Consider the following 12,209-nt stretch of genomic DNA (forward strand, 5'->3'; position numbering starts at 1 on the left):
AAGTAATATTTTAAGTAATGTTACCCCTTCCTATTGATTTTTTGTACTCTAGTTAATTTTATAGCAATTTTATTTTATTTATTTGAATGACTACAACTTCACTAACAAAAACGAGATAACGAAAGTATTAGGGTGAGTTGCACTGTAAAATTTGAGGTTGATTTTAACTCGTGCTCCGCTGACGTTCAGACAAAATAGCAGACTTTTAGCTTTTCTGCGCGCACGATTAATTTAACGTCAAAATGACGATACGACCCACTCTTATTATATTAGTAGTAAGATATTAGCCTAAAATATAATTCAATTCAGGGCGAGTTAATGATACACAACCAAAGAGCCGGGGTGATTGCCGGGTCAGCTCATCTGGCTCTGCAAGGAGTGGCGAGAGACCAGGCCGGAAAGTACGCTTGTATAGCTTCCAACGTGGAAGGCGATGGGAAATCTCCTCCAGTCTCGCTGCAAGTTATTTGTAAGTACCAGCAGTCATGAAGAAGTCATCACAATAAACGTCTTTGCTGTAGCAATTGGCTACAGCTAATGCGAAAGTGTTATTAAAAACAGTTTTTTTGAGGATATTATTATCAAGTGATACATAGAACACACATACATACATCAACATAGATGTGACTCGATGCTAAATGACGCATAGAAATAACGACACATGTCATGGAGCGTTTGGACAAGTTCAAAAATGTGTGATTTTATGTTTGTCATATCTTTGAAAGCATTTTTATAATCGAATTTAATATAAGGAAATTTGTCGTCTACTGACATGTTTTTTTTTGTCACGCATTGAATGCAATTGGATCTCTCTGACAACAATAAAATCTTGTGTTAAAAATGTCATTTTAAAAAAACTTCTTTTTTTTACAATGTTTATGAAATTAGAGTGAAACAAAAAACAAGGAAGACGCGTTTGATAAGACACAGGCATATTTTTACAACACTATCGAATATCCAATCGTAAGAATTTCCATATAGAGTGCCCAACCAAGTGTAACAAATTCGTATTTTATTATTATCGTACGATTATGGATGATGTTTCGGCAAAAAAATAGTCTTCCTTTATTTTCAAAGATTCTAACTCTCTAGACAAAGACATATAAGTTTTTTTTTAATGTTCTAAATAAATATTTGATGAAGCTATAGGTACTTTTGATAGTGCAATGAGTTTTGTTTTTTTTTAATATAAATCATTATCATTTATTTTCTATATGATAACAAAGAAAAATTGTATCTCACTCGAAATCTACTTGACAGATTTGATAAAAATACTAATCGAGTGAACGAAAAACTCAAATAGTATTTCTGATATTCATGCGGTTTTAACAATAGACGGTGTGATTCCTAAAGAAGGTTTCTCTTCATAGTCGTATTTCTCATGGCTGAAAGCCGTGGTCATTACGTGGAATGAAACACACACAACAACTTTTTTGGCATTATTAATGGAGTGGTTTGCCTTTGCCTTCTCCATTTCACACACAAGTTAATAATAATCAACCAGTGTTTCCTCACGATGTTTTCCTTCACCGGAAGCAAGTGGCGGTCTATGAAAACTAACCAAAGATTGGTATACAAACTCATGTGACACGAGTAGGATTCGAACTTGGGACCTTTCGATCCACAGGCGGGTGTCTGAACCATTACGCCACCACCGCTTCAAACCGCACCAAAGAAGGTTTAGGTGTTTTTTTTTTACCTGAGTGAATCCTAACTAATATTAAATAAATATAAATAAATAAATATATTAGGACAAAACACACAGATTGAGCTAAGCCAAAAGTAAGTTCGAGACTTGTGTTATGGGATACTAACTCAACGATACTATATTTTATAACAAATACATATATAGATAAACATCCAAGACCCGGGCCAATCAGAAAATGATCATTTTCCATCATGACCCGACCGGAGATCGAACCCGGGACCTCTCGGTTCAGAGGCAAGCACTTTACCACTGCGCCACCGAGGTCGTCATCTTTCGTCTATTCTTTCATTTAAATTCACACAGCGAGGAAAAGCTAGTATTTACTATAAGCAATATGAAGAAAGTATTAAACACATTACAAAGTACGAAGTAAAAGTTTTCGTTCGAAGCCCATTAGGCTTAATTTCCGGAGACGTGGAGTTTATTATTAACGAAATGAAAAAGCGAAGTTTTTACGTAAATAGTTGCTTCAACTTAGGAAGGAATTCATTTCAGTAGACAGAAGCAAATAAAATATTCGTTACAAGAATTATAACAAGGCAAAATGTATACATTCTACGACTAAGTGCCACTCTGTTACCACGGGGACATTTTGCGAAAGGGGCAATGTACGAGAGGACATAGTGCGAAAGGGCCCATTGTGCGGCATCATGACAAACCTAATTTTAATGTATGTACCATAACGTAAAACGTAAATTATTTTATTTTATGAAATTTTCTATTAGCATTTTGCCATGATTTCTTCCGAAATCATGGCAAAAGTAGGGTTTTGCATCGAAATCAAAATAAAAATGTTAACATTACGATTGGTTTTGTATTTACATGAGAAATACACAGTATCTGCATATTAGAAAAAAAAATTGACGGACAATAAAAATATTTGTATCGAAAGTTGCAAAACAAGAACTAAATGAGAAATCTATTCTATGATATTCATAGCGACCTCGCGTACAATTTATCGCTCAAAGCATGTGGAGTGGATCTACATATGAACCTTCCGATATTCAAGCGTTTCACAACTTCGCTCGTCATCAGAATTACAAATTTGAGAGTAGTGTCAACTATACGAGCACGGGTTTTAGAAATTCCGACGCACTTTAGGTGTAAGTCGGTTGCACCAGTCAAGTTTAAAGTACGTTAGCGTATTTTACGTTACTCGCAGCTTAAAGTTAACGTCAAAGTGGACTAACTATTTTATTTAAATTAATATTTGCTATCTCGAGTCGAAAATAGAATATTAAAGTATAGTTTCACTCCATATCAATTCAATAAAAATACGCAACAACTGTATCTTTTGAAGACGAACAGGATAAATAAACAAAGATCACACAGCCATTTAAATAAAATTTCCCTTCGGCATTATTTAATCTAAGCACTTTGATCCATCACACACATCAATAACACACAGCACATATCAAATAACAGGCATACATACCTACTAAAGATTACGAGAATTCTGAAAAAACCACAACGGTTTTATTACAATGCTGCACTGACAGGAGAATAGGTGTGTTTGTGCGTAAAAATCACGTATATTTTTTACTGGGAAAATGTAAACATTCGGACGAATCAACGCATGTATCTGGCACAAAATAAAAATAACACAGCAATTTAGTTTTTTAATGGAATTTGAAGATAGAAGAGGGAAAGCCAAGAAGGTCATCGATATATGTGATACAAGTCAAGGCAAAGCTTGTGTTGTACAGTGATGTAAAATCTATGGCAACATAATACATTGGATAATACTCTATCGACAATAACCTGGTTCTCTCATATTCGCGTGTTCATTCAGGGCTGACTCATTCAGCCCAAACTCAGTGTAAAAACTAATATTTCTAAGATTCGCCTATGATTTTATATAAGAAAAAGTATAAAAAAATATTTCTGTATACTTTTCATTCTATAACTCTAGCACGTCGATATCGAAATAACAAATGGGAAGGGTTAATCCCTTGATGTATCGTTTGAAATTAACCCTGCGAATGGATCTCGTATGTTTTGTTGTTTTTTTTTTGTTACACGAGGTTTTTATCGTGATTATTTCTTATTGGAATACGTAAAAACTTTTTTTTTGCAAATACAATTATAAGAAAAATATTGTTTATTATGTTACCTAGCTCACCTAGGAACGGCAAAGCACAAAGTTTCAAGTCATAAAATAACGTGGCTACGCACAAAAACAGTTAAAAGTACAAAATAATGCGGGGCATGTTAACGTTACCAAATTCACTATGTAGGTAACGTTATATGTAATGATACAACTGATAACGTTATAAAAGGTAATGTTACCAATTAACGTTATATAATCGATATCACGCCTTGAGCACTTGAATACTTGAGCACAGATAAAAATAATTTTCATGATAACTTTAAGACAACGAAAACCTATTTTAACGGTAAATTTACCGTTGTTGCCAATGTGTGAAGCAAAATTTCATGCAACGAATAGAATTATGTACGATGCTTAAGAAAAATAAATGTGTTTAAATGCGAAACTAGCTTTTCTCCATTTTCATAGAAGTTAACTAAACTTTTCGATTCTGTAAACTTTATTTTCGCGCTAAATTTGAAAAAGAACAGCGTTAGCTTTGTTGTGAGTTACCAAATGTGAAACAAAAATAAATTTAGAAAGAAGTTTATTGTAGAAGTGTATTTAACCTTAAAGTCATAGACTTATCAAACCACCTTTGTTTTAAATGTTTGATTGAACAAACAGTATTGATACTGACCTAAACCAGTTTAGTAATTTTTGAGAAACGAATTTCTTTTATTTGTTTGAAACTTAACATCGCTTAGCATAGCATATCGCATAATTGGTCGAGTTCCAGCCTAACAATACCTCAATTTGACAGCGATAACGTAACTAAATTATTAACGGTATTCCAAGTCCAAAAATAACGAATGATGTACCTCTCCATCCTTACTATTAGGTATATCATTAAATTCTAACGCGAGCATAGCGTGACTTAATAAGGTTCAAGGTTTTTACTTACGATTATGGGCGTTATTATAACAATTAGATTACTTTGTAATATCGTATTTAAACACATTTTGTACTGAAATTTACTTATTCGAATAATAAGCTGTAATTACTTACTCTATAATCATAAAAGAAGTAGTTTATAGGGAACGGTAATTATTTAGTCTATTTCTTACATTGTAACGTAACTGTAACTAAGAATTTAAATTTTTGACAAACATGTTCCCAAAAATGTGTTTTTTTTTTACATCTTCGGAAATATATTATATTTTTTCTTTTTATTGATCTTTGTTGGAAAAAGAATTTGGTGTGATTTTTTTTTAAATTAAAATTTTTCGAAAAAACATCACATTAAAACTTTTCCGGTGACTAAGGTGCGTTGCACCAGTCAAATTTGACGTTGCCTTTAATCTGCTCGCCGCCGCCGACATTTTAACAAAATGTCGTAGGTACTTAACGTTTTTCTACGCAGGTTTCGTTGATGCAACCCACTCTAAATTTATACATTTTCCTCAACAGACAAACCGGTGTGCACAAACACAATGACAGCAATAGTCGGGGCGGCTTTCAACGAGGCTGCCAAAGTGACGTGCGAGGTTAATGCCTTCCCCCCACCGAAGAACTTTCAATGGACGCTCAACAATTCATTGGGGACTATCGAGTTGGACCCGGTAAGGACTAGATAGGGTTGTGCCCGGGCGTAAACCCTGTGTAAACATTTTGTCCTGTCGTAAACCCATTGTATATGGCACAGAGGTATATATTCTGTGTAGACAGATTATTCACTAGTACCGCATACAAATTGACACAGGTTTATTTACATTAAGATACGTTTTAAAAAAATGGCGCGTGATTTCGCCCTAGAATAGGACCACTTCATATACTCCCTCCCACTCCCAGGACTTATAGCCGATAGGCAATGACATTCCCAAGGAGGGTTGGCGTTAGGAAGTCGGCCGGGTGTAAAATCACAGCAAAATCTTCAAAATTTCAACGTTATTTGTTACGCCGAGCCCGGGCGGGGTCTCAGCCCATGCGGAGACGAGAGAGAAGTTGAATAAAAAATATTATAGGTAATTGAAAATAAAAGTGTACAAGAAGTTAAGTTCAAAATTCAATAAGTCAAGTACTTCCTGTCCTCTTAATTTTTAATATATCTACAAGATCTATATTTGTTAATTAATTGACGTCCTTGGAGAGGCTGCGGTGAAGTTTGTTGCGCCGCTTCTTCTTCACCTGCGTTTTGGAAGTCGGTAGTAGACCTTAGTTTAAGTAATTTTTTGACGTCTTCGTAAGTGATGTATATACATAACTTATTGACGTCAAAAAATTACTTACAAACTTAACCAGTGTGGTCACAGTTTAGGATAATATATCCTAAACTGAATAAAGAATTTTGAATTTGAATTGAATCTGTATGTACTGCAGTAGTGCAAAAAGGTTAAACCACATCGACGTGGGCCTGTGACCACACTGGTTCAGTTTTACCGATAAGCTTAGTGTAAGCCCATCTCTGGTACGGACCTTACGACCTGTTGAGCAATTCCAATGGATCCACACCTTAACCAAGAATTAAACTAGTAAATTTGCAAGGTGTTAAGGCGATTACAAAAGAGTTTTAGGCCGACCATAGACTTATCTGTAATGTCTAAGGTTGACCTAGGTCTATGGTTGATTTTTAGAGATCAGTGCTCAATTAAAGTTTAAAAAAATATTAATTTTCGTGTATTCGAGTTTGGCGACTTCGTCGATTTGGTACATATTTAAAATAGTTTGTTATTTTTTATTTACTTAAAAAAAATCTCTTGAATTTTGATCTCTGTTATCTCTGTAATTAAACAATACTTTAATAAAAGAATAATAAAATGTTTTTTTGATTATAAAAGTAATATAAATATATAAATAAATATAAATATAAATATTAGGACAAATCACACAGATTGAGCTAGCCCCAAAATAAGTTCGAGACTTGTGTTATGGGATACTAACTCAACGATACTATATTTTATAACAAATACATATATAGATAAACATCCAAGACCCGGGCCAATCAGAAAAAGATCATTTTCCATCATGACCCGACCGGGGATCGAACCCGGGACCTCTCGGTTCAGAGGCAAGCACTTTACCACTGCGCCACCGAGGTTGTCGAGGTTGAGTAATCTTAAAATAATTCTTATAAAGTAATCTTAAAATAATTATAATAATTTTCATACAATAAAAATGTTGATATCCCTATTTAATATTAATAATGCAAAAGTCTGTCTGTCACACTTTCACAGCTAAACCGCTGAACCGATTTTGATGGAATTTGGTATGCAAATAGTATAATATAGACTCGAGTTAAAACCAAACTCTACTTTTTTTATGATTTCTACTTATAGAAAAAAGAAATGGATGAAAGTTTGTAATGACAAATGTACCCGGTATATTTTATCACGGCCGAAGTTGCGGAAAACAGCTAGTCGTATATATTTGTTTTTAAATAATCAGGCTTATTCATCAAAACAGAGAAGCACGCTATATTCAAATTAGGAACTTAGTTATAAATTCAATCTGGCATGGATATTTTATTTGTTTTTTTTAATTTCTCGTTTTATTGATGCTAATAAAATTAAAATATAGGTTTCTATAAACACGTACATTGCAGCAATATTTAAAAAAAGTAGCTATGATTTTATCATGCATATAATTGGTATATTATTTTTAATTTCTTATTCTTTATTTTTCTTAATAAATAACTAGTATTTTATTATTTTAATTTTTATAATATATACGTCCAAATATTATTTATAGAAAAATTGTTAACGTAGCGTGTATGAAAAACTGTACAGTCAACAGCACATCAAACTTACACAAAATCATTGCAAACTCGTCTCTGTTATCGCGGCATAAATATATTTTCACAGTAACTTCTTACGCGGTCGACTGTAGGTATAATTTTGTTATATGCATATTCTTTTTTCAAAGGGAAAATACACGATCGACAGTGCCGGTCGCTCTATCCTGACTTACACTCCTGCATCAGAAGCAGACTACGGCTCGCTCTCCTGTAGGGCTACGAATTTAGCGGGCCAGCAGATAGAACCTTGTCGGTACACATTGCTGCCTGCCGTGAGGCCGGACCCGCCGTTCAACTGCACATCTCTTAATCTGACTGATGATTCGGTGGAACTTAGATGTGTGGCTGGTAAGTTAATGATATTCATGTCGTTTTAGCCGTCACTGGTACACCTACTAAGTTCACTGGTTGGATCACAGGATCTTTTTTTAGCCTGTGGTCCACCTCAGCATACATATTAATAAACCACGGGCACTATTTCTTGCTGATAGCCCACATTTATTTAATAACATCTTGAACTGAGACAAAAGATAAAAAAAAGAGATATAAACATACCAAAAATTTTAGCAAGAAACATGACTCCACAACAACAACAAAAAAATTAACATTAATAGAAAATAAGAACAAAATTAACAAAGGAATAACGAGAAATAATGTTTTTTTGTTTAAGGTTTGTTTACCTTTTGTCTCAGTCCATGATGAATACGCTTTATTGCGACTCTTCATTGAATCTGATTCATACTTCTATTGAGTTGAGAAATAAGTTATGTAAGACGTATTTGAGGTTTTATTCAAATTGATTGAGGCCACAAACTTAACTGTAAAGCAGATAGAACCTTATCGGCATACACTGCTGCCCGCTGTGAAGCCAGACCGACGACTGTTTAAACATATTTAAAATGTTCATCTCTGAATCGTTAGACTTGACTAAGATTGTTGCTAGTAAGAAGAGCATTAAATGTCAGTGATATTGTAATTTTTATCTCCATTCGAGAATATTTCAACTGTCACTATTCATTACCAAATTGGCCGACAGATTTTTTTATATAGTTCAATTCAGGACCGGTCTAGTAATTTACCACATTGTTTTCATTCTTTGTTGTTTGCACTCTCTGTCAATTATAAGCCAAATCATAAGATTTGGCAATTTGCGGACAGAGTAGTGAGGGAATATAAATTCCCTCACTACTCTGTCCGCAGTCAAAAATAGCTTCCTTTCCTTAGAAGTTTTAATTTGGAGTATAAGTATATCCATACTTATATTCTGATAAAATTGTGATGATTTTCTTACCAGGTTACGACGGCGGTCTCCACACAATATACTTCGTGGAAGCATACGAATCTGGCAGTCTAATAGCTAACACGTCAACTCCCACGCCAGTGTGGAAACTACGGGGGCTTGGCTCCGGGAAGACGTTAAAACTAATCTTCTATGCACATAATGCAAGGGGCAGATCAGAAATAACCACTTTGAGGGTGAATACCTTGTCAAGGCTTGCGTTGCATACAGGTAATATTAATTATTGTTGAAATCATCACTCACCTATTGCATGACGTAAGGTCAGCACATATGTCACTCTCCTCCACTTTCCCCTGTCTAATGTTAACCGATATGTTACTTTCTTCTCTTAACTATATCCTGCCGAATGCACTCCTTTTATTTCCTTTTCCACCTCCCTCTGCTATATTTCCATCCCATTCAAATTTGATATCCTTCTCACTACATTGTTTTCTGTCCTTTTCATATATAAGGTAATCGTTGCAAACTTCGTAATTGATTTTCCTTTTAAGAATTAATTGAAGCAATATATCCTTCATTTTTTAAGTCTTCGAAACTGTTTCGGAATTATTAGTTGCTAGCATCTAATAATTGACCCAAATCGATACATTTTATTTGACTGTGAAAGATATATCAAAAATTAATACTTGCTGAACATTGCTTATTTTATATCATATATCAGCAAATAAAAAGAATAGTAAAGATAAAAAGATTATATTCAAAATTATTTCAACAGAAGCAAAGACAATAAACTCGAGCACTATGGACACGAGTTGGGCTTTGGGGATTATCGCTGGTACCGGCGGAACACTGGCTGTGGTGACTGTCATAGCACTGCTGGCAAGGAGGCGCCATCACCAGCCGATGCAGTATGAGGGTTGGTCATTTTCGTAATAGTTTTAAAAGCAAGTACCTACGAGTAAGTCAGTAACAAGTTTTTTACAAAAAAATAATTTTTGCCCCAAGATTTTATTGACGTCAGAGAGAACTTATGGCATTTAACGCCTGACAAAAAACCCATAACCGTGCTGTGAACGGTTGAGGTGGTTCACTAGTTTGGAGCAGATCCGAGCTGCACCATCAGTTCATGCCTATCAAAATAATACATTGTCATGAAAACTGAAGCGACGTGGAAAATTTCCTTTGTGGGTCAACTGGAAGTTTAGTTTCACCTGTCTTCTATCAAACCTTGCAAGTTAGATTACTTGCAAGATTTGATTGAAGACAGGTGAAACTAAATAAAAGCTTGTAAAAATACTCAGGATTGAAAATACAATTTAAATAATGGGACAACTAAAAATATAAGATGTACGTTAGGCGACTTCATTGCAATGCAATCTCCTCCAAGCTGCTTAGAAGAAAAGAGATATGAACATGAATGGTGATGATAAAGTTAATAAGAATTATGTAGATTTACTGACTTTAAAACCTCAAGTTTAAGAAGTGTCCCAGCTCCAAAGTACTAAACAGGTTGTACGGTATAGTCTTGTCGTGGAAGAAGACTGTCTCGAAAGAAGGGTCCAAATTTTATTGTTGGTGGTACGATTGTGTAGAGAGAAAAAGTAGGAATGTACAACCAATTAAGGACTGTATCCTGGAGTAGGGATGTAAGCAGCCTACATCTAGCGTCCTTTTACAATTGTCTTCACGTACGAGTATTTCCATATTTCCCGTAACATAATTATTGCGTACAGCATATCAGTTAAAGAAGTACCCATATGTTTTTGTTAATAAAGGCTTGTTGGAAACAGGTTACGTCCAGCGTCTTCCTGTATTCATTAACGGTCTAAATTCTAGAACGTTTCCACCCCAAGATAGCAGGAATTAGTTTTCTAGGCCGAAGCCTAGAAAACTAATTCCTGCTATCTCTGATCGCTGAAATAAGTTTCACCGTTTTCCCTGTTTTTTCCACAGACACCATATCGTCAGAGCCCAGAGCTCACTTTTCGTGCGAGCTGTTTATTTTCATTTTTAATACGTTTACGCACGAGTTAACATTAAAATCGTGGTCTCTGTGAGGCGGATAACGCGCATTAAGTTTATAATCATTTTTGCCAGTTAATATTCTCAATTTTAAAGTAATAAACTATGCTTTAACAGATTGAATTGTATCAAATTAAAAACTATGTTTTCTTGTAAAACTACGTAAAATGCAAGTGTTTTATTGAATTTCTAGTATATTTTTATTACACACCGTTTTTCACTCAATACCTTTTGTAGCAACGCAATGTTCTGAATTTCTAGCAAGCAATATTCTTCAATATTTTATACGATTTTTTAAAAGCATTTAAAAACATTGAACTTTACCTTTTAGGTTGGAATATACAATATACAATAGGATACGAAATAGTTTATTCTTTAGTACTTATAGACGTCTAGACCTCAAATAAAGTGAAATTACATCAGCTTTATAGCTAAAAGTCTTATACAGACAGAGCGTTTTATTTTTACATATAGATATGTTAGAGGGCATTTGAAATCGTGTAAGCGAATTCAAAGGAGGAATAAAAAAGGTAACTTAGCTGTCACGCCCTCGACCTTTTCAGGCTTGAACAAATACGCTTTTTTAAGGCGAACTATGATCGGACAATTGTATTGAGATTGCGTCAGTTTACTATATTATCAATGTACGTATATTAAATTGAATCAAATTTGTTAACTTTGTGCGATTTATAGATTTTTTGGAGTAAAAAGTAATGTCCTATCCATACTAATATTAAAGAGAAAAGATTTCTATTTTTGTTTGTAATGAATAAACTCAGAAACTACTGGACCGGTTTTGATGAAATTTGGCGATAGATAGATTTTAGAGATAGATAGATAGAGAAACCTTCAGGAATGATATAGGCTACTTTTTAAATTATAATTTTACCCGAGCGAAGCCGGGGCGGGCCACTAGTATATAATTTCGAGTTAAAACGGTTTAGATGGTTTTCATGAGAAATCTTATTTTCTGCTATTGGGATACAATAATATTTCCTACTGTAAACTCCAATTTTAACATCAAGTTTCAAAATAAATTACTTCCGTTACTTATTTATACTACGTCACCGCATTTTTTTACACACAATATACACTTAAAAGTTTTCATATATATACACGCTTAAAAAGCCGCCGTTTAAAAGCCGCCATGCTTGCGAACGGCCTTAGACCCCATACAGGCAGTTCTGCGGCGTGTCTGGAATTCTTGAGCACCCATCCGCGTCGGGGCTGCATTTCGATTCTGATTTATGCTGCATTCTCACTGAAATTGCAGACGTTTCGTCACTTCTCTACGACATTTTTATTAAGTTTCGTGTCACGACTCCTAGATACCGCGCAGTGTATTTTGAATTTCTTGTAGATTATTTATGAATATGAGTGTGTTTGTTATAGAGATTTTCATGTGTTGAATTCGGTT

The 12,209-nt window shown here is 34.4% G+C and overlaps 1 protein-coding gene across 2 annotated transcripts in view; it reads left to right on the forward strand.

The window, feature by feature from the left end:
• The window catches only part of LOC128669484 (nephrin-like), a 161,036-nt gene that overhangs the window by 140,942 nt on the left and 7,885 nt on the right, over nucleotides 1-12,209 (forward strand). For both annotated transcript variants that reach the window (XM_053744352.2, XM_053744353.2), the window contains 5 exons: nucleotides 310-469; nucleotides 5,208-5,359; nucleotides 7,659-7,878; nucleotides 8,825-9,040; nucleotides 9,546-9,686. In XM_053744352.2, coding sequence (XP_053600327.1) covers nucleotides 310-469; nucleotides 5,208-5,359; nucleotides 7,659-7,878; nucleotides 8,825-9,040; nucleotides 9,546-9,686 — 889 coding nt within the window. The remainder of the gene's footprint in view (nucleotides 1-309; nucleotides 470-5,207; nucleotides 5,360-7,658; nucleotides 7,879-8,824; nucleotides 9,041-9,545; nucleotides 9,687-12,209) is intronic.

This window comes from Plodia interpunctella, chromosome 4 (genome assembly GCF_027563975.2).
Source record: "Plodia interpunctella isolate USDA-ARS_2022_Savannah chromosome 4, ilPloInte3.2, whole genome shotgun sequence".
Taxonomy (NCBI): domain Eukaryota; kingdom Metazoa; phylum Arthropoda; class Insecta; order Lepidoptera; family Pyralidae; genus Plodia; species Plodia interpunctella.